General features: G+C 42.9%; 1 protein-coding gene across 2 annotated transcripts; it reads right to left on the reverse strand.

The window, feature by feature from the left end:
* Positions 1-1,187: 1,187 nt before the first annotated feature.
* On the reverse strand, positions 1,188-22,926 carry LOC124264246 (HAUS augmin-like complex subunit 8). 2 transcript variants are annotated; one of them, XM_046698983.1, is made up of 12 exons: positions 22,787-22,926; positions 22,363-22,436; positions 20,805-20,850; positions 20,239-20,341; positions 19,345-19,484; positions 18,360-18,484; positions 17,745-17,863; positions 9,486-9,625; positions 8,526-8,575; positions 7,973-8,043; positions 6,954-7,186; positions 6,573-6,628 (listed from the first exon to the last, which is right to left on the reverse strand). In XM_046698983.1, the coding sequence occupies exons 1-11, from the start codon at positions 22,858-22,860 to the stop codon at positions 7,025-7,027; spliced, it is 1,104 nt and encodes a 367-aa protein (XP_046554939.1). In that variant the 5' UTR covers positions 22,861-22,926; the 3' UTR covers positions 6,573-6,628; positions 6,954-7,024. The 2 variants fall into 2 exon arrangements, with proteins under 2 accessions (XP_046554940.1, XP_046554939.1); XM_046698984.1 differs by lacking the exons at positions 8,526-8,575; positions 9,486-9,625; positions 17,745-17,863; ... (4 more) ...; positions 22,363-22,436; positions 22,787-22,926 and adding exons at positions 1,188-1,434; positions 1,681-1,831; positions 2,553-2,694; positions 2,992-3,111; positions 4,442-4,558.
* Between the last annotated feature and the right edge of the window lie 736 nt (positions 22,927-23,662).

A 23,662-nucleotide genomic window follows, 5' to 3' on the forward strand; every position in this document is an offset into this window, starting at 1 on the left:
GACGTTAAATCGGTTGTGCATTCTCCGTGTTGTTGAAGTGTCAAGGCGAACCATACAGTTGTATTCAATATAAAAGCAATCTCCAAACGTAAAGCTGATTATTTTCGTGTAACAGACACTTCAATGCCATTTTGTAACTTACAATGATCTTAGCCTGCAATTGCTTTGTGCAAGTGGATGGCGGTTGTAGCCGAAAGCCTAAGATCGCGATCTTAAGGATTTACAATAATTGTAGCACTAAGATCGTTCTGTGCAAGTGGGCCCAGGTGATAGATTTTAGGAAACATTAAAGGCGGTCATGAAATTGCCTTCATGTGATGAATTCCAAAGACTGACATTATCAAAACTTCTTTACAGTTGCTGTCTATAAGATTGTGATTATTTTCTTACTTCACTCATGTCACTATATCCTTGAAGTCGAAATTTCATTCTTTCACTGCTCCAACCAACTTTAAGCAGAAAGCACCTGGCAGTACCTTGTTACAGTATTTTCAGGAGACTTGCTTCCCTTGCCACACTTCATAACGTGTATTACAATATAGTTGCGGGTGTATAGTCTGTTATTGTCCTGTGATCAGATGGAGTGTGAGAGATTCTCAATGAGTGAGATATAATTATTATTATTAACTGTGTGTATGGATGTTATTGTACCATGGTGTACTGTAGGCAAAGTATGCATCATGTGAAAATAAATTATTATGACAATTATCATGGTGTTGATACTTTATTTTACCAATAAATATTGACTCCACCAATATCACAAACAGGTTTCAGTAACAAGCTACCAAGTCATTTCTTCCAACGTCGTAGCTTTAGTCGGTCACTTGTAATCACAACTTTTAGGAATACAAACTTCAGCTTTAACAAGAAGTGAAAGTCATCAATATCCCCCGCAATGGCAAAATACTCTTCATGAATATGTCAAATGTTTTGGTGTGTGTATAGAAAAGTGGAAGGAGAGTATTGAATGGTTTTAGAGTTCTGCTCCGGAAAAGAGCACTACCACAAATTTCAGTCAAACTTGTTGCCATGGAAACGCCAAAACATATTTCATTCAGAATACCAAAACTACCAAAAGGCACCAGTATTCCACTAGACCCATCTATGCCCCAAGTTCGGTGAAGAAATAGTGAACAGTTTTAAAGTTCTGCTCCGGAAAAGCACTGACACCAATTTCAGTCAAAGTCAACCTTGTTGCCATGGGAACACAAAAAATATTTTATTTACAAATCCAATAATAACAGTTCCACCTGAAACTAAAGGACATGTTTTACACCTTTGATCTTGATGAATATGGACACGTGTCCAGTATTTTCAACAGTTCATCAAGAGGTGTGCCCTGTGTTTCTCGCTGCGCTGATCTGAATATCCTGAATCTTGAGAGATGTTTCCTGTATGACAAGAGACTGACAGGCACCCAGCATCTCCTTGCATCTGAAACATACAGAACAGAGACATGTCATGTAGACAGGAAGGAGCGGTGCCCATCGTGGAAACCTATTACATGTGAAGCAGGAGTGTAACCAAGAACAGTACATTAAACAAAACAGTGCTTTGCACTTATAGCTAACTGACTCAGATTTACATTGACTGTTTGCCTCAAGTGTGACTGCAGAACCATAAAAGGCCCTTTGAAGCTGAAATCTCACAACCAATCTCATGAAAGTAAAATAGGCGTACCCTTTCATCTGATGTTTCTGTGCCTGAAGCGTTGTCTTGCCGGTCGTCAGGGCGTCGGAGAAAGACTTGACGTGGGGGGTCGACTGACGGGTCATCACACTCAACTCCCCTAGTAGCTGCTCACTCTCCAACAGGGCCGACTCCAGTCTGTCTGTGTAAGGAGTACAAGGAGTCAGTTCTGTGTGGTTGTCTTACACTGCTGTCAGCAACATGCAGAAACCTTGACTAGACAACCATGTGGTTGTTGAGTCACACTCTCAGCAGTATTCCTGCTATATGACGATGGTCTGTACATAATCAAGTTTGGTCCAGACAATCCAGTGACTGACATGAGCACTGATCCACTGATATTTGGATATGATGACATGCCAACAGTCTGACTAACAAATTGATTGTGCCACTTCTAAACAAGCATTAGTTGCTTGGGACCTCTGTTCTTTCCCCAAATCACCATGGGCTCTCTCTCTCTCTCCACTCACGACGCACGCACCCACACACACACACTCTGTACTCAGTAATCCTTAGCAGCAGGATACACAGGGATACACCTGTCTTTCAAAGGAACACAAGAGCTCATTTCATACATACCACAAATGAGGGAATGACTGAACACAGGTCATAAGGCTTGAACCAAGGACAAGTGGGGGCCTTTAAAGCCTTCACCAAATAAATATCTTGAACTTTGATAGCACTTGTGATTCAGCTTGAAAAGATTTAGATTTAGCCAAGATGGATAGCTATTATCATTTAAATAGGGAAACATTTAACATTTCCAAAAATCAAAAGGCCAAATGTAAACCCATCATGAAAGTATTTGTTGACATGGCTAAAATGGCCCACATGGCCTCCTACACCTTGGCCCATGGACTCACCCTGGAACTGGTCTTCATTTGGTGGGATGTATATCCCAGTAGTGCGGATCTGGTGTCGAGTGGTGTCAAGACTGTCTGCCAAGCTGTTGTACTCCCGCTCCATCTGATCCAGACCACCCACCACCATCTCCAGCCCCGCTTCCTACAACACACCACATCAATATGACACCATCGTCTCCAGACCTGTTTTCTCCACGACACATCAATATGACACCATCGTCTCCAGACCTGTTTTCTTCACGACACATCAAGATGACATAGTGTCCAGACCACCCACCGCCATCTCCAGACCAACCTCCTACAACACGACACGTCATTATGACCTGTGGACAACATCACCCACAACAAACCTATATATTATACCAGGTGATGAGTGTGACCAATACGAATGTATGAAACCAATGCAAGTGTGACAGGTAGGAAAGTCACATAAAAGTACCTGTACAGCCAGCTGATCATCAAGGATGTTCCGGTGCCGAAGTCTAGCCAGCTCCATCTTCAGCTCCGCCTCCTGAGCTGCCAGCTTCTCGTTGATCCCCCAGAGACCTGACAGCTGGGCCTGGAAACACATACTGTTTGTACTGACAATCACAGACCTGACAGCCGGGCCTGGACACACATTCTGTTTGTACTGACAATCACAGACCTGCCATCCAGGCCTGGAAACACATTCTGTTTGTACTGACAACCACAGACCTGACAGCCGGGCCTGGAAACACATTCTGTTTGTACTGACAATCACAGACCTGACAGCCGGGCCTGGAAACACATTCTGTTTGTACTGACAATCACAGACCTGACAGCCGGGCCTGGACACACATACTGTTTGTACTGACAAACACAGACCTGACAGCCGGGCCTGGACACACATTCTGTTTGTACTGACAATCACAGACCTGACAGCCGGGCCTGGACACACATTCTGTTTGTACTGACAATCACAGACCTGACAGCCGGGCCTGGGAACACACACTGTTTGTACTGACAATCACAGACCTGACAGCCGGGCCTGGAAACACATTCTGTTTGTACTGACAATCACAGACCTGACAGCCGGGCCTGGAAACACATTCTGTTTGTACTGACAATCACAGACCTGACAGCCGGGCCTGGACACACATTCTGTTTGTACTGACAATCACAGACCTGACAGCCGGGCCTGGACACACATTCTGTTTGTACTGACAATCACAGACCTGACAGCTGGGCCTGGACACACATTCTGTTTGTACTGACAATCACAGACCTGACAGCCGGGCCTGGACACACATTCTGTTTGTACTGACAATCACAGACCTGACAGCCGGGCCTGGACACACATTCTGTTTGTACTGACAATCACAGACCTGACAGCCGGGCCTGGACACACATTCTGTTTGTACTGACAATCACAGACCTGACAGCTGGGCCTGGACACACATTCTGTTTGTACTGACAATCACAGACCTGACAGCTGGGCCTGGACACACATTCTGTTTGTACTGACAATCACAGACCTGACAGCTGGGCCTGGAAACACATCCTGTTTGTACTGACAATCACAGGAATCAAAATCCACCAGTACTCTCAAAAACATTCCTCTTGTAAACACTGCATTACTTTATGGTTCACTGTCCTGTACTTAATGAAGAGTTGAACTATTGCTTGTTTTGTTATGTAAAATGTACAAGAGTGGTTGTTGTAGGGTATACAAGAACTCGATTGTACATGCTACAAATGAGGGAATGTTTTAGGTTTTCTCAACGTTGCACTCAGCAATATTCCAGCTACTAGTATATGATGGCGGTCTGTAAATAATTGAGTATGGACCAGACAATCCAGTGATCAACATCATGGGCATCAGTCTACACAATTGGGATACAATGACGTGTGTTATCAGGGAAACTGACCATGGCCTCCTTTTCCTGTGACTGGAAGGCCATTCGAGCCTTGGCCTCCACAAACACCCACTGCAGGTAGCGGGCGTACAGCGTGTCCAGCTGGTCCTGGCTCACCTCTTCCGCCTTCTGCAGCAAGGAGAGATGAGTACATTAGGTTATTTGAATCCTAAGACCCCTAGATCTGTAGGTTTTAGCATTAGGGTATATAATGAACCAGTTGACTATCATGCTTCACCTTAAACACTGCTTCCTTACAACACATGACTGATGGGCACTACCTATAGCTAACCTACTTCTGAGGAGGGTGCTGGGGCAGCTAGTAGGTTAAAGCTTATCTCGAAATGCAGACGACAAGGACTAGAATCCATACATGAGTACAATGTGTGAAGCCCACTTCTGGTGTCCCCTGCCGTGATATTGCTGGAATATTGCTAAAGCGCGTACAACTATACTCACTCCCTATTTCTTTGGAGTGAGTGAGTGAGTTTAGTTTTACGCTGCACTCAGCAATATTCCAGGTATATGGTGGCGGTCTGTAAATAATCGAGTCTGGACCAGACAATCCAGTGATCAACAGCATGAGCATCAATCTGCGCAATTGGGAACCGATGACGTGTCAACCAAGTCAGCGAGTCTGACCACCCGATCCCGTTAGTCGCCTCTTACGACAAGCATAGTCGCCTTTTGTGGCAAGCATGGGTTGCTGAAGACCTATTCTACCCTGGATCTTCACGAAGTCTTTGGACTGATGAGACAGTGGGTTAAGTTTGGTCAACGATATGACATAACAGAAACAAGCACTCAGTAATTGCTTTAGTTTAAAACTGGGACTTTTTCCAAGGTTCTAATTTTCTTAAATTTTAAGCAATTAATGTAATAATGTGAACTAATTCGAGAAATCTTCTCTCAGGGAAATACAAAGACATTAGTTATGACAATATAAACTTCATTAGGATTTTATATAAATTATTCAACTTTGACATTACTACAGGCAGTGGATGAATGTCACCCAAGTCAGCGAGTATTTCTTTGGAACAGGGACTGAAAGTAAACCCTCTTAGTGAATTCATAATTGAATCATAAGAAAATAGATGATTGTGTGCTGTATACAAGGAACTTCCTACATGGGGGCCGACAGTCACGTGTACATTACCACGTATACAAGGAACTTCCTACATGGGGGCCAACAGTCACGTGTACATTACGTATCTGCGTATACAAGGAACTTCCTACATGGGGGCCGACAGTCACGTGTACATTACCACGTATCACCACGTATACAAGGAACTTCCTACATGGGGGCCGACAGTCACGTGTACATTACCACGTATCACCACGTATACAAGGAACTTCCTACATGGGGGCCGACAGTCACGTGTACATTACCACGTATCACCACGTATACAAGGAACTTCCTACATGGGGGCCCAGTCACGTGTACAGTCACGTGTACATTACCGACGTATCACCGCGTATCACCACGTGATACAAGGAACTTCCCCTACACGTATCACCACGGGGCCTACAGTCACGCGTGTACATTACCACATATCACCACGATACAAGGAACTTTACATGGGGCCGACAGTCCGTGTACATTACCGCGATATGCATACAAGGAACTTCCTACGTACAGTCACGTACATTACCACATATACAAGGAACTTCCCTACATGATCACCATTGCATATACAAGGAACTTCCTACATGGGGGGCCGACAGTCACGATGTACATTACACGTACATCACCACGTATCACCACGTATACAAGGAACTTCCTACATGGGGGCCAACAGTCACGTGTACATTACCACGTATCACCACGTATACAAGGAACTTCCTACATGGGGGCCAACAGTCACGTGTACATTACCACGGGCCGACAGTCACGCGTGTACATTACCACGTATCACAAGGAACTTCCTACATGGGGCCGACAGTCACGTGTACATGTACATTACCACATATAGAAGGAACTTCCTACATGGGGGCCATCACCCATGAAGGAACTGACCTACATGGGGGCCAACAGTCGTGTACATTACCATACAAAGGAACTTCCTACATGGGGGCGGACAGTCACGTGTACATTACCACGTATCACCACGTGTACAGTGACACAAGGGAGATGGATCATCACCTTGAGGGCAGCATGTTTCTGGTGTTTCTTGTCTTGCTTTATGTGGCTGATGTCCGCTGCAAGAAACAATATAGGTTCAGTATGTCGGTTTATTGTGAGATACTGCTTTTGTGTTGGTAGCCTAAGAGCCTTGATAACAGTGTTAGCTTATATCAATAAGAAAGAAGTTGTATCCATAGAACTTTCACAATTGTTAATTACACCAACTTCTAAATGCCAAAGTCAACTCTGATACAAGTTAAAACAATTGCTAGGCTCATAGATGCAAACATTTAACTTGACATTCATTTACATTCACGATTTTTTGTTGAGAAAGAGGTGATATGGGTGAATGGATGAATTTATCTAACTGACAGCAGCTATATCTCCCACAGCACGTACCAAGTGATATCACAGAGGTCTCGGCTTGTATTGCGGAAGCGTCTATGTCTTGGGATATCATGGAGGTGACATTATGTGTGGGTGTCGAGGTCTTCTTCGCTGGCTGCTGCATGAGCAGAAGCTACAGGTGTCGTCACTTGGCGGTTGCGTGACTCGGACTTCGGCTTGCGTTTCTTGACAGAGCCAGGGGCTTCGATGCTCTTGTGGGAAACATTCTTCCCTACTGCGAAACTCTGAGACAGGAGCACAGTCAGATACTTTACTAAGCACTCAGGTATATATGTTGATAGAACACATTCTGCATCAAGCAAGGTTTCTATCCAATCCCTAACCATGACTCCCAACTTCAGCTCAACAACAATTAATACAGATTATTCTTGACCAAGTACACTATCTGTATCCAGCGTTGCACTGCACCTGTCCTATACTGACTGACTGAGTTGGGTTTTATGCCGCTTTTAGCAATATTCCAGCAACATCATGGCGGGGAACACCAGAAATGGGCTTCACACATTGTACCCATGTGGGGAATCGAACCCAGGTCTTCGGCGTGACGAGCCAACGCTTTAACCACTAGGCTACCGCACCTGTCATATAAACCGCCCTGCACCTGTCCTATAAACCAACAAGATATAACCCAAACCTGAAAACAATCCATCAAATGATCCTAAAGTTAGTCGTTGCACAAATTTGATGAGGACTTTTGAAAATTATCCACCCAATAGTTTTAAAGTTATTGGTCTTTGGACAGACGGACATAATGTCTTTGTATAACTATCTATGGCCGACCGTTTAGGTTGCGGGTATAAAAACCACTTGTGTTCAATTCACGAAAGCACATTTCTAATAATGTCAACTGCTTTTAAGCACATTTGAAGCATGTCATTTGAGCTTTAATGCCTCCAAAAGTATTTTCATATATCATCTTCTGTATACCTAAAAAATATCAGGAACATGAAGAATCCTTGATAACCGAGACGAAAAGCCAGAAATCTCCCATCTAGTGCAACACAACCTACCCTCTCAGAGGAGAATGACTTGGACACCTTGGCTGCACTCTGCATGTAACGTGATGGGATGACAGTGCCCCCTGGTGGTGAACAAGATGGAAAAGAATCAAAAGGGAGGTTATTATGGTGAGTTTGGTTTTACGCCGCTTTTAGCAATATTCCTGCAATATCACAGCGGGGAAAAGCAGAAATGGGCTTGACACATTGTACCCATGTGGGGAATCAAACGTGTCTTTGACATGACCAGTGAACGCTTTAACCACTAGGCTACCCCACCACCCCTCACTATGGTGAAAGTGTTAGTGTATGGTATTAGTGTTGCAGCATCAAGCACAACCAGAGGGAGTGTTGTATGTACAGAAGTCATTGTCATTACAGCTCGGACATTGCCATCATTTCAATATCCATGTCCACACAATGTTTTGTATATAAATTTCCTTAAAGATGGGTGATAGTCTCAGTACTTGTTATATTTTTTCAACTTGTACTTTTTTCTACTGTTGTAGCATACAAACTGTCACAACAGCTTCTCAATAGTGCAGTGATGTGTGGGGTAGCTCACCTTTCTTCTTGCCAGGGGTTCTCTTAACAGATGTTTTGACACTGGAAGATCTGAAACAATAGACTTAGGATAATATTTCTCCAGAAAAAGACAGAAAATACATGATCATTTCCTGTAAGAAAGACATAGTGGGATGGACATATATGTTGAGCACGTATTTCCTGTTTGGAGTCAAATAAAAACTTGATGTCAATATTCAGAATTATCCAAACTACACCTATTCCTGACAAATACAATTCCTGAAAGACAAGTGACATAGTGGAATATACATGAATTTCTTAGCCCACAACCTGAAGATACAGCAAATGTAGAAGCCATGAGGTTGTTTTGGACTGATGAGTGAGTGAGTGAGTGAGTTTAGTTTTACACCGCACTCAGCAATATTCCAGCTATATGGCGGCGGTCTGTAAATAATCGAGTCTGGACCAGACAATCCAGTGATCAACAGCATGAGCATCGATCTGCGCAATTGGGAACCGATGACGTGTCAACCAAGTCAGCGAGTCTGACCACCCGATCCCGTTAGTCGCCTCTTACGACAAGCATAGTCGCCTTTTGTGGCAAGCATGGGTTGCTGAAGACCTATTCTACCCCGGATCTTCACGAGTCTTTGGACCGATGAGACAGTGGGTTAAGTTTGGTCAACGATATGATATAACAGAAACAAGCAATCAGCAATTGCTTTAGTTTAAAACTGGGACTTTTTCCAAGGTTCTAATTTTCTTAAATTTTAAAGCAGTTTAGCATTTAGGCAATTAATGTAATAATGTGAACTAATTCGATAAATCTTCTCTCAGGGAAATACAAAGACATTAGTTATGACAATATAAACTTCATTAGGATTTTATATAAATTATCCAACTTTGACATTACTACAGGCAGTGGATGAATGTGAAAACTTAGATGATGTAGATCAATCTCTGTTGTTAAGTATGTTGGATCTAAGTTTGTCTGTCGTACCCTTTCTTACTGCTGGTCACATATTCGAGGAGAGAGCAGGCATCACTCTCACTGATGACCGACGGGGCATCGTTATCGGACAACTGCGTCTCAGACACCACAGTGATCGGTTCCGCTACCTTCACAGAACTGTCAGACTCCTGCAGACAACATGTCATTACGATACATTTCTGATCACATGACACATACTATCCAATCAAATTACAGGAAAGAAACAAGTGGTGACATCATGAGTTCTTAACACAAGTTCAAGATTTCTGTCGGCTGTCTTCCAGAACCATAACCCACATTTCTTTGATTGGCATTCTAGAAGTTGGGTAGATGAAGAATGAGGACTATTTTTGGCATTCTTGAAGTTGGGTATATATAGTATGACCAGAAATTATTGAGAATTTTAGCAATATGTTTAATTGGATTTCTTGTATAAACAACCTTGACCATCTATCAAGTGCTTGGTTTCATTCAAGAGAAACAACTCCGTTAATCCTTTTTTGTTAGTTTGTGAAGAGTTATCCCCCTTTGTTTACTTGCTAGCAGACGACAATTTCAGTGATCCTCACTATGGATGATTTAGAGAAGAGGAAGTTGATTTTAGAGTATTATAACAAGGACATCAGATCAGCTAAAGTGATTTCAAGTAGAACAGGCATCCCTTTGTCCACTGTTTATCGTGTTTTGAAAAATATTGCAAATGGATATGGCATTGGTAGGCCTAGAAAATTGACTGTCGGTGACAGGATGCAGCTTGGTATTCTTGTTTCTAAAAACAAACGAAGGAGTTTAGAAAACTTAAGCCTAGGGATATGATTGATAGAGGAACTGTGGCTGTCTGTAAGGAGAGACAATTAGAACTAAGGCTGCATGCAATGGGTTGGCAGAAAAGGGAATTCCATCACCGATCAGAAAGCTGAACAAAAGGACATAGATACACAGATTCTTCGAGGGACATTTACTTCCATCTGCTCCGTGTTCTATGGAAATTTTGGATTTTCCAGCAGGACAACGACTCCAAAACATCGTTCAAAGCATTCACAGGCCTGGTTTGGACCCTAAAAATATGACATTATTAGATTGGCCAAGCTATAGCCCTGACCTAAATCCAATAGAAAATGTTTGGGGACTTATGAAGGAAAGTGTCAATAAGAAAAATCTGACAAATATTGCTGAAATGAAAGAAGTGGTGGTCCGATATTGGGACAGCATGGACCACTTTCTAACTTCTTTGATTAGTAGTATGCCCCGCCACATTGAAGCCTGCATTGCTGCCCATGGTGACTTGACAAAATACTAACTGTTCACCTGTCTTTGAATCTGGAGTTATGTTCTGCTAATATTCACATTTAATACGTGAGTAATGAGTGAAAAAATATCTAAAAAATTACAATCTTTAAATTCTCAATAATTTCTGGTTGTACTGTATATCACACAAATTACTTCCCATGTACCACTTGCTTGACAATGACATTAGAATCTATGTCGAAACTTTGCCTATATAGAATAAAGAAGTTGTATATCCATAAAAATAGTCCTCATTCTTCATAACCCACATTTTCATGCTGAAAGTTTGTTGATAACTGTTCAAATTGTATGAAATATGTGATTTTGTGACTAAAATTAATATTTTATACTTATCCTGACTCATGCTAAATGCTCGTCTCCTTCTCCTTGTGAATGATAGTGGAACACTTGAAATCCTTTGGAGTTCCCTTCTAAAAAGCGGACGTAAAATCATCACTCATCCACGAGTAGTCTCCCTTGCCTCCTTTGGCGCCCTTTTTGGTCACATGACCAGCTATGTTTGTCACTCTCTCCGTTTGTACGCCTGACACCCGGATTTACATGGAAATCCAGAGTGCCCTGAGAGGGGAGGTTGGGAGGGCTGACCTCATGAGTCAGGATAAGTATAAAATATCAATTTTAGTCAGAAAATTACATATTTTTCCTTATCCTGACTCATGCTAGATGCTTGCAGAATCCGTCGGAATTGGTGGTGGGTCAGGCCACATCCTGGATTCACTGGCTGCTGTTTTACATCCTGTATTCCATCCATGGGAACTTATGAACATTCTGTTCTTCTAACTTCCATTTGATGAGTCAGGGGGGAACCACAACTTGTCAGATTACTTCCGAAACTTCTGACATTTTCGTGTGGATTTTAGATATACTAATGTTCCATTAGTTATCTATTGCAACTCCATCTCTTGACGAGTGCATCAAGTGGAGATGCGACCCTTCTTCATGTACGTTAAGTCCTATACAAGTACAGGGTCTATCACTCATGCTAGTCTGTCCTAGACGTGTGCATGGACTTTAACCATTTGCTCTCCAGAGCGTTGGTTTTCACAAGGCACGTGATAAAAGGGTGAAAGCGCCTTTGTGGAACCGTTAGTTGTTGTGCTACAACAAGTGGCCCAAACTGGTGAATGCCTGAGACGTTTCCGGTGGCAATGTCTCTGAGGTAGTTGTTGGCAAACACTGTGTCCGATTTCCAAAAGCAGCCCTCCATTATTGTTGTAATCGAGCAGTTTCCATGCAGAGCAAGTGTAGAAGCCAAGGCTCTGACTTCGTGGAGATTGGAGGCTCGTAGAGGCTCAAGTCCTGCTGCTTTGTAGGCCCTTAGTATGACGGCTCTCATCCAAACTGATATAGTTGTCCGTGAGACTTCCGTGGGCATCTCAGTGGATAAGGGGATGAATAGTAGCTTGAATTTTCGTCTCCTTGTTTTTGTTCTTTGTAGGTAGACTTAGAGTGCTCTGACAGGGCATAAGAATAAATCCTGTGTATCCTGTGGCCCAAGGACTGTAGAGAGTGCTGGGATGTGGAACTGTCTGTCAGGCTGGCCGGGCAGTTGGTTCTTGGCAATAAAGTCCCATCTCAGTCCTAGATGTACGATGTCATGATGTCTTGATTCAAATCGTGTTCGTTCAAAGTCCAGAGCATGTATTGCTGACATCCGTGCTGCTGTTGCTAGCGCGATCAGGAACAGCTTTTTCTGTGTCAGTAGTTCAAAGGTGTCACTGGTGAGATGTTGTAGAACTACGTTGAGATCCCAGGCAGGAGCCTTGATTTCTTTTGTTGGTCTTCCAACTTGAACGAGCGTAGTAGTGCCAGTATCTCTGGTACTTTGGTCAGCTTGACACCCGTCTTCATGGTGATAACTGTACTGAGAGCAGCCAGGTACGTTGAGAGTGTTGAAGCTTTTAAGTGTCTCGTCTGTCGCAGATGACACAGGTATTCCGCCGCTTGAGGATGGGTTGCTTTTACCGCTGTAAAGCCTTTCCTCATTGCATACTGTTCAAATCTCTGCCACTTGTCGTCGTACAAGTTGAAAGTTGATCTGCGTGGAGCTAGTGTCACTGTTTTCGCTGCTCTGGCGGAGTACCCTCTAGTCTTCAGGCAAGTTTTGATACGCTCCATGCGTGTAGCTGGAACAATGCCGGATTCCCGTGAGCTTGCTTGGTGTGTGGATGGACGAGCAGGTTCGACCACTCTGGTAGTTTCAGGGTTGGACTTCCGAGTTCTTGTATGAGGATGACGGAAACCATACCCTCGCTGGCCAATAGGTAGCGACCAAAATCAGTTGCAGCGTTGTCGCCGTCTGCTTGATTTTCTGTATTACTTGTGGTAATAGTGCTGGAGGTGGAACGCAGCATAAGCGTTTAGTCCTTCCCATGAGATGCTTAAAGCATCTGTTGCCCATGCCTGAGGATCGGAATCGGTGAGACGAATGTTGGTAGTTGCTTGTTGAACTTTGTTGCAAACAGGTCTATCAGTGGAGATCCTATTGTCTGTATGATGAACCGGAACACTTCTCGGGTGTAACATCCATTCCGTCGGGGATGGTTGTAGTGGACGAGATAGGGCGTCTGCTATGACATTCTTTGCTCCTGGAATGTGGCATGCCTTCATGTAGATGTTCAGGTCGAGGACGATGCTGAACAGGAGAAAGCTGAGTTGTAGCAGACTTGTTGACCCTTGTTTGTTGATGTAGAACGCTACTGTGGAGTTGTCCGTGTGGACCGTGAGTCTTGCATTCCTTAGTACGCTGGACCAGTGTTGTAAAGCGTTGATCACTGCTTTCATCTCCAACAGGTTGATGTGCAGAATTTGATCCTGACTCGACCACTTTCCTGCTGCCACTTCGTTGTCGAGGTGAGCACCCCATCTTTGTAGTGATGCATCCACGTAGAGATGAGTGTTGCAAGCCGGCTCTGACAAAAAGGTTCCTCCGCAAACATTCGACTTCTGAGTCCACCATAGGAGTTATGGTTTCAGGCTGTCCGGTAGTATCAGTGGATCCAAACTGTCGAGATGGCGTTCACAAATATTGTAGTGGGCGCAGCTGTTCCCTCTGCGAGTCATGTCTTGAGTTGAGGTGAGTAGACCAAGCATGCTTTGCCAAGCACGTAGTGTCAACGGAGAGAACATTGCTTGAGATATCATATGTTGTATCTTGACCTAACGATCCTCTAGGACGACCGTGTGATTCTGTGGTGTGATGAGCCATATTCCCAGAAATTGAAGATCCTGTTTTGGTTCCAACTCTGATTAGGAGATTACTAGCCATCTACTGCAATCATGTCCTACGCTGTAGGTAAGTGGATCTAGGAACCCTTGCCATGTCCGTCATGGAAGCGGAGAGATGATCGATTCTGGAATCATGGCTTGGAGCTTGTCTCATCAATCTTCCGGTAATATGTAATGAAGATGTTGTCACCAGAATCCGAACAATGTGCAGCGATGATGCATAATACGTCGTCTCTAGATCAGCAAAAATCTATGATGTACTGGGACCGCCGTCGATGTGAAGTCTATTTATAGTCGACTGGCTGCCACGCAAGCAGAAACCATCTCACGTTTGTCGCTGCAAGTCCCCAGATAACCAATATTAAATCTGCTGACAGGGGAAGTCCTCTATGACCCGTGAAGATAGTCGAACCACGCTGTACCCTGCTAACTGGACTGTAAATGGAGCCTTTCCCACGTTGAAAGAGTTGTTTACAACTGTAGAGGACTTCGTGGCACGTGACTATGACCGAGTTCTGCACAGGGCGTTGTCTCTCATGGACCGATCAGATTACAGATGTGACGTCACCCGTGTTGCAGGTTAATGATCCTCGTAGAATCTTGTGCAGTCGTTGATTTCTTCGTCAACACTCGGCCTTGTCCGTAACCTCTCTGTTCGGCTTGTGCCGGAGTTACACGAGTGTATAGATGGCTGTATAGATGGCTGAGTGGAAGCGCGCAGAAACTTCGCCGCGTAGTACCGATGTAAGCAGACTCTTCCCTGTCTGTTGTGACTGCATTCTTCAACTTTATATTCTTTACTGCAGTCGTCATCTTATACAGATGTTCTATAAAGTTGACCGTAACCGATGTCTCGCTGAGGAACTGCTACAATGCTGTTAACTGTCCCCTTGATATCTTGTAAGCCCATGTGATGAAAATTCATCTTCAGTGTTTCATCGGATGTTATCTGACATCGTTACTTCAGGTGTGCGTCTCTTCCTTCAGCCACGCGTTGATCCAACATAGCCAACATCTAGTTGTAGTGTCCAGTTGCGTTATCTTCTTATCTTCCATCTTGAAGATCCATTATGGGATTCACTGATGATCTTGTAATCTTAAACCCTGATGTTATCATGAAGGGCTCCGTATGATGAAGGGGAAATCTGCTATCGTTGAACGGCAGGACATGCTGACTCTGATTATAATCCTCCCCGTAAGTGCCTGCGCGCAGGTTGATGAAGGTCCAAGTTGGAAGATCCGTAACTGCGCAGTCTGTAGAATCCTGGAGAACAACAGGATCTAATTCTGTGTTAGAATCCTTCCTGCTGAGAAGCTGAAACCGAGTGGAGGCTCCATCGTGGACTGCTAACACTAAGCTGGTGTTCGTTGAATCCTCAAGGCTTCTAGCTGCTGATACTTCTGACGGTAAAGATCTTCGCGAACGTAACCGTTCAAGCAGGCCTTCATCCGAGAGAGCTTGTATAGCTAATATTCGTTTGCGCAGGGCGACTGTCATCGGAGGGGTCTGCTATGCTGAGCTGACATTAGTAGAGTTCTCCAGACTTCTAACTTCAGACGGTGAAGTTGGACATTTCCCTATCTGAAGATCCATAATGACGTGAGTCTATGTATGTAGATCTGTATGTAGAGCTGCGTGCAGGTCAATGGTCCCGGTGTGACAATGTATTCCTCCTGAAGTCTTGAGATATCTCTCTAGGCCTTCACGAAGGCTGATTGACGTAATCTCCCCTCTGTGAGATGTGGAGTGCGTGCGCGCAGGTTCCCAATGTGAGTCTAAGTCCGACAGTGATGACGATCCATATCTGCGGCGTCTGTAGGGTTCTGGAGAACGCTTCAATCTGCTTCTGTGTGGAGAATCTTAGAGGCTCCTTCGGGGACGTCGAAGGCTGAGCTGACGTTGGTAGCGTTGTCCAGACTTCTAGCTTCAGACGTTGAAGATCGTCAGGTGCGTAGGCCTTCGCGCAGGCTTTCCTCTTCATCCAGGTGCGTTGGAGAGGCTGCTGAACCTTCGCGCAGGCTTGTAGTTGTCGTAGTTGTCAGAGTGGTCTTCGTAGCAGCTTCCTCCTGCGCGCAGCGACGTTCCATCATCGACATCATCTGATCTGTAAACTGTTGCATAAACAGCCCCGGGTTGAAGTTCTGCGACGTATGTTGAGACTGCTGCAGGGTTGATGATGCCTCTGAGAACATTGAGGCCTCTTCTAAGGTACGCTGCACTTGTGAAGAGTTGACGCTGCTGCTATCTCTAGTACCCGATGTCTGCGTTGATAGAAGGTCTTATGTCAATGTCTGCGCTGATATAGTTGCCGATGTAGCTGTTGAAGCAGGCTTCGTCTTCTTGCTGACGACTGTGACTTCAGGTATGATGATGGGGGGATCATCATACATGTCTGCTTCTTCCGGAGGTACAATATCGGCAGTGAAGGGTCTCGTCTTCTGCGTAGAGCTGTGAAGAGACTTCGACGAAGTCTTAGGAGCTGTAGACTTCTTCTTCTGCGCTGAAGATCACTACTTATTCGTCTGCGATGAGGACAGCTCCGTTGACGACGATCTCTACTTATTCGAGACGGAGTTCATCACTGGAACAGCGACCTGCTCTGGTAAAACGCTCAGCAATTCACTGGAATTATGAACATCGGCAGCAGTAGTTAACACACGCTGATCAGCGCAATCACTCGATTTACCAGACATGACTTGTGAATACCTTCTTACCTTGTGAATACCTTCTTACCCTACACAATACCTACAACGAATACAAGTTTTCATCAATTGTAAACCAGATGAAAAACATGGCAAATAACGTATAATTTAGACATAATATCAAAACATTTGATAATATACAATCCAAAAACTGTATACAGCTGCCATTTAGATGTAAAAGGTCCAAAATAGAAAAGGATATGTGCCGTATAGGGACCCAGGTGCTCTCACAACCGTCCTCAAGGGCGAAGAAGGAGAGAGTGACAAACATAGCTGGTCATGTGACCAAAAAGGGCGCCAAAGGAGGCAAGGGAGACTACTCGTGGGTGAGTGATGATTTTACATCCGCTTTTTAGAAGGGAACTTCAAGGGATTTCAAGTGTTCCACTATCATTCGCAAGAAGAAGGAGACAAGCATTTAGCATGAGTCAGGATAAGGAAAAATATAAACAACACATTTCGAGAGGTAAATTATATTATACGTTAGTGAGCATGGTTTTATGCCGCTTTTAGCAATATTCCAGCAACATCACCGGGGACACCAGAAATGGGCTTCACACATTGTACCCATGTGGGGAATCGAACCCGGGCCTTCGGCGTGACGAGCGAACACTTTAACCACTGGGCTACCCCACCACCCCTTATTATATGTTAATATGTCCAAACTGAAGCAATGGTGGGACGGATCCATAGTAGGTATCACAACAGCTGGGAGATTACATGAGATAATTGTGAATGACAAAACAGGGCAGATTGTGAAGTCAGAGTTGACTTGTGGATTTCACTTTTATTCCCAATGCCATGTTTCGGTACTGATGCTCATGCTTCAACAGAGCAAGTCCTGATAAAGATTACAAGTATCTGTACCGAAATGTTGCATCGAAAAAAATGATAAAACTTTGAATTCCAACTGTTAGTTCTGTTTTCAGTGAAACTACATGTTACAACTGCCACTGAGAGATCAGAACAGATTGTCCTTATATGGAGTTCTTGTCTTCAGACTAAGGTCACACTTGGCAGACAACTGACCTGGGAGTCGTCAAAGTTGGGTTGTGGATAGTGTGGAACCCGTGCCTTTCCTGCTACTCTGTCCTCACTAGGCTCCACAAACACAACACGGGATGTCGACATCGGGTCTATCCGGGCCCCTGAGTGACAACGCCCATGGTAAACATTGTTCCTTCTAACATTTCCAGTAGGATCTACTACACAGGCAGGTACAGATATCAACACCAGGGTATGAACATCTTATAAAGAAAATTATTGATACAGGTAACCAGTGTGTTCAAAGTTCTTGTGTCCTTGAGTAAGAAACTTGAAATCCAGATCAACTAAACAGTTAAAATATAAAAATCAATGAAGCTGCAAGTCTGCACCCAAACATCCTGTATTTTGCGCTTGCGCTGACGGAAGTCAATTACTAAACTATTGATAGTCACACACACTATCAATGCATCGATAGTTCTTCGTTTCTAACATTGATTAATTGCTATCGGAGACTTAACAATTGCAATCCATCGATAGTGGTTTGAGGCCTGTTGCCAATAAACAAGATAGGTGTGTGGCTACACGTCTGATTTGGCCACATAATCTTCATTCAAAGAGTGGGGAGTTTGTTTTTCCCTGAGGATACACAGTGTTTACCTTCTATCTGTGTTTCTCTGATGACTCGGGGAGAGATGGCATGGTGGTGGGAGGACCCTCCATCTGTCAGGGAGAGGTGGGGAACCTGGTCTACCTCCACCTGCCACTGGCTGGAACCTGTATCTCTGTAACCATACCAGCACACTTCACGTACTAACAACTTACATTTTTAAAAGAAAATGGACTGAGCGATGGCAATAAAATGACTTCCCAAGAGGGCTGTGGCATCTGGCAGACGTTAACAAATTAGGATTCAAACTTCCTGAACATATTGAACAGTTGCAGTGCCATCATTGTAGAAACAGGTAAGAGAAATTTCAGTATAATTAGTTTAGTGCTTTCTGAAGAAGGGGTGCTTACAATGGTCAACACACAACTGCAGAGTTTTACACAGACTTTGAAAAATGGGAGTCATGGTGACTCACAATATCTATTTTGAGAGTCATTTTCAATATTTGGGAGTCATGAAAATTTAATATTTCTTTGTGTTTATAAAGCAAAAAGCAAGAGTTTGGTAAATATTTTATTGTTTTGTGTTCTATTGTAATTTATATAACTAGTTAGTAACAAAAGTTGTATTCTTCTCTCGAGGGTAATACGGTGTGATGTACACCTTTTGTAGCAGTGTCACCCGAGCCAGTAGCAAGGATAACTGTCTCCTCTGAGTTCTTTGGAACAATATGACAGCTCTGTCAAAGTCAAACTATCATCGAAAACTATCATTGTTTGCTTATCAAACTGATTTTATTGAACAGAATTCTGAGGGTCACCCATAAAACTTGCGTCAAGCTTGACTCGTATGATAACATTTTGAGAGTCTTTTACAAAATTGTTGCGTCAAATACGCAGGAATCATGCGTCATGTAAACCCTGCAACTGATGCTGGGCCAACAGGCCATAACTGTCAAATGACTATCTGTAAACCTTCAGTTCAGATGATTTACAACAGGTATATTGATTTTATAGTATGTGCTGTGTTCAATACCTGAGCTCCCTCTGAGCACTGTGTACTGAGTGACACACTACTCGAACCGGCGACTTCTCAAAGCCCATGACCACGTCTACCTCAGCCTTGTGTGGAGAGAGGGTGTGTCGAGAAGCATCCAGCACCAACACCTGCTTGTCCTGTATGGGGTGGAGAAGTTGGGTTTTACATAACCAGGGTCTTTGAAATTACACCACTCTGACCTGAACTTTGTTTATATAGTATAGTGTCAACTTGATGTCAAGAAAGCAAGTCTTTTTACGTCTACAAGTACAAACTCATGGGCAAGGATATGCTGCAAGGATATGCTGCTGAGAAACCTGGAAACAGGCTAATGAGGGTGAACCAGCATTCCACCATCATAGCTTCTGGAAGATCTAAGGGATGCAACTCTGCAGACAACTGGACCAAACATATCCCTATCCCGTATCGAAGTCAGGAACGCACTTTCCTTCATTACAGAAGACCACTAAAGTATTGGATTTTTTCCAAACACGCAAGTAAATGAGCAAAAAAAAAAAAAAATTAATTGGCCCAAATCATGACTTATTACAAGTGTTGCTTACGTTCAATGGAGTTTTGACAGCTCTTTAAGTACAAAAACCATGATAATGTAAAGGTAAGCAAAAATGTCAAATTCATTCATCAATGGAATACAATGCACCTTTAAAACTGTTAACATTAGCTATGGTGATATTTTCCTGATCTTCATGTAACAAATTCTTTTCTATTATGTTATGTTATCTGGACAGAAAGCAAGATTGGTCCCTGCAGAATCAGGCTAAGTAAATGAGTGAGTGAGTCAGTGAGTTGGGTCACATAAACATATGCAGCCACATGTGGAGCCATGTTTTCTCCATCTACTGGTAATCACCAACTAGAGCAACAGTTTACCTTACGAAGTTGAGGGAAGTCAACCTCAGAGTCTGAGAGATCAAGGCTGTCTTGTGGGGCACTAGGTCGCGGTGACCTGCTCTCAGTCTCTCTGGGAGCTTGTCTGTAAACATCAAAATATCACATCAGAATTACTGACAGATGAACGGCTAGTGGTTAAAAAAAGACAAAGACTGAATGTCTTATTGTTACAAAGAAATATTTGCAACTGTATTTATTATTGGTTCAGACCTCTCTTCCACCATTCCATAAACACACAGAATGTACTATGACCAAAGTCATGTAATGTTTACTGCAAAGTTACTGGACTTCCAAGTCTGATAGTTGGTTTTGTTATTATTGTCACATATTACCTACTTTGTATTGGTCAATGTCCTGTTCTAACATCCATAGGGTATCTGGACATGTAAATAAGCATGGTTTCAACCACTGTCATAAAAATATATCTTTTGCAAGTCATATTACATTTGAGGTATTTCATACAAAGAAAATAGGCAATGGCGAGGGATATTTGAAACATATGCAGTCAAGCAATATCACTGACATAACACAGTGTAAACACCTACTTGCGTGGTGTCTGGATTCTTTCTGTTTGTTTAGGGGCTTCAAAACCTAGAATCAAAACAAGAAGTTCTATATATCACGGCAAAGAGCTTCACATAGAGTGAACTGGGTTGAACACTGCCAATATCAGGGTGTCAGCCTGATGTGGGAACAGAGGACCAAGTCAGGGGTTCAAAAATCCCATCGCCCGACGCCCGGGACAAGTCAGTTTTCATTTCGGGCAATCAAATAATGGTATCTTACTTGTCCGTGGGCTACTAGATAATTTCCACTTATGGTTTCAAACCGCAAAGAAACTTGGATTTAATTTCATATCTGCTCAAAATGTAGCTATTACATTTCGCAATGACAATAAAGTAGAGTTATCTTTCTTTGCTATTTATCACTTTTCAATAAATAGTCCAGTAAACATTAACATCAAATACCATGTTGATTTCTACTTTCATAATTACATCATCATATTTATGTCATAAAATCAGGGCAAGTGGAAAATTAGTCAGGACAAGTTACTTTCTTAAAGTCACTTGCCCTGAGGCAAGTGGCTTTTAAAAATTTTTTTGAACCCCTGCAAGTGATAAGACAAGCAGGGAATGAAGTTATACCACAAATGCATTCCTTGACCTGTCAGTGACAGGGTCAACTGTTGGTCATGTGGACAAGGTGCTGGACATCAATCAAGGTGTGGTTCAGTTCCCATTGGTCTTAAATTATGGGCCAATACTCATGACATATGTACATCTATACATCAATGAAACCCACAAGTACAGATAAACTGCTGACACATCTAGAAGCATCTACTGGCTAGCGAACAGCTATCACCATATTTTAGCGGTATTTACAAAATTACTCCGCGTTCGTTAAATTAATGAAACAGAATTAATTATGTTACTGAATTAGCTATTCACCGATGTGTCCACCCAGTTCACTGCCGCTGATCATGTTTTTATATAACGCAGCGGAAGGGAATTGTGGCAGTATAAATAGATATAATCTTTTATTCCTCCATAGTGAAGAGTACAGAAAGAGACAATATTTATGCACTTACTTCAGGATTTTCATGCGCATTTGAGCCAATATCACGTTTTCTTAATCAGTCAAATGCAAGAGTCACAATGAGTCACTGGAACACAGCTTTGTACATCATGGTGATGTATTTTATGCACAGAGTGGAAAACTCAATCAAGTCCTCTTTGATCAGAGGAAAGTCGGTTGTACACGACAACAAGCACTCTGTAAGTTCATTCGGGTTCATGTTGTGAACTTTAAGCGGCGATAACAGTTCACTAGCCAGTATGTGGATGCCAAGCTGTAAGAGTTCCTTACCTACACCTCACCTAATTTTTTTCAAAATACAAAGATATACAAGTAATGAAAAGTACCTTATAAAATAGGCAGGGGGTACGTAATGAACTCTTTCCTGACAAGCAAATCAAACAGCTGTTGGCAAGTTCTGGAGCTTACAAATTATCATAAGGGTAGTTTGGATCTTCAGGCAACATGATCCTCCACAAGTACAGGTTGTATATTTTTTGTTTCTGAAGAACAAAATATTGCTTTCACCTTGTTGAAGTCTCACTGTTGGTTGAGGTGGTTGACTTGCTCCAGAAACAAGACGACCTTGAGCCAGTCGACGCCTGAAACGACCAAAAATGAAGTGCTAGAATAACTTGGCGCATCCGACGGGTAGTTCAGCCAGCTAAACCTCAAGACGTTTGGCTGGCTGAACTAATCCGACAGGATGTTACGGGAATTATGTAATTACGTCTGAGGTGGCATTTTCTCCATGACTACATGATAAGGGTGCTATGTCGGAAAGCGCACGTTAAATCTCCAAATCAGCACCATTATCATCTTAGACAGAAACACTCTAGAGTCTAAGCAAACAGGAGCTTCGAATGAACCCAATGACAAACGCTTATGTTTGCAAAACCATAAGACAGGGATCAGATTTGAAATTCTATAACCTAAAAACATTTTCGCCAACCTGTTTTTATTTTGGCCGACATTTGACTGTGGGGCAGGGCGATATAAAGAACGCTTAGTTCCACCGGTTGACATTTTCAGTCAATCTTTAACACTGAGCTTGTTCCATCCTGTTCAATCTTCGCGCCAGGCGCATGCGCATATACTGTATCAATTTCCGCTACAAACATTTCCGGGTTTATGCCAGCCTGCCATTGCTAGATATTTTACTCCCCTTCACACAATATGAAATACACAATGCCATTGTGGAAGCCGCGGTGGCTGAGCGGTCTAGGCGTCTGACTTTGTCTGCTGGCGATTAGGTGCCTGACTCTAAGAGTGTAGGTTCGAATCCCGGATTGGACTCAACCCCAAAAAGTACTAGAAACTGTGCTTTACTAAGAAAGTGTAATCCCAAATATAACATATTTAACACAATATGATCGATATTAATTTCAAACGGTATTTATCGTTGATTACATATGTCTTCTGAAATGAACATTCTTTACAGAAAAAACAGTTCCTAAGGTATCGTTATAAAATATAAATGGAAAAGTGTTTAGAGCTTTTCATCAGTTTAAGAAACTGATATGTATTCAAGACTTGCATTGACTGTAGAATTGGGTATATTTGTTTCAGGGTCAGTATGACAGACGAGGATTTGTCTGTGCATATAAGGGACCGTACATAATTTATGGGGGATGGGGGTGGGGGTTGGATTATTTTAAGGGGGTCACCATTTTGTACATATGTATCAATTTCGTACATATGTACTAGGGAATCAGCAATTTTGTACATAGAAATATTTAAAAATTATGAGAGGGAGATAATGATTTTTATGGAGGAGTATGTACAATGTGAATGACCCCCTAAAATTTATGTACAAAATCAATGGCAT

The sequence above is a fragment of the Haliotis rubra genome, unplaced genomic scaffold, assembly GCF_003918875.1.
Source record: "Haliotis rubra isolate DU_JTF1 unplaced genomic scaffold, ASM391887v1 Scf916, whole genome shotgun sequence".
Lineage (NCBI taxonomy): Eukaryota > Metazoa > Mollusca > Gastropoda > Lepetellida > Haliotidae > Haliotis > Haliotis rubra.

Excerpts from the sequence above, each read along its gene's own strand:
- LOC124264246 (XM_046698983.1), bottom strand. The coding sequence starts at position 22,860 with ATGTCAACCGGTGGAACTAAGCGTTCTTTATATCGCCCTGCCCCACAG. Across the intron at positions 17,864-18,359 it reads CAGAGAAACACAGATAGAAG|GGGCCCGGATAGACCCGATG; the intron begins GTAAACACTGTG and ends GTTGTCACTCAG. Across the intron at positions 8,044-8,525 it reads AACCCCTGGCAAGAAGAAAG|GGGGCACTGTCATCCCATCA; the intron begins GTGAGCTACCCC and ends GTTCACCACCAG.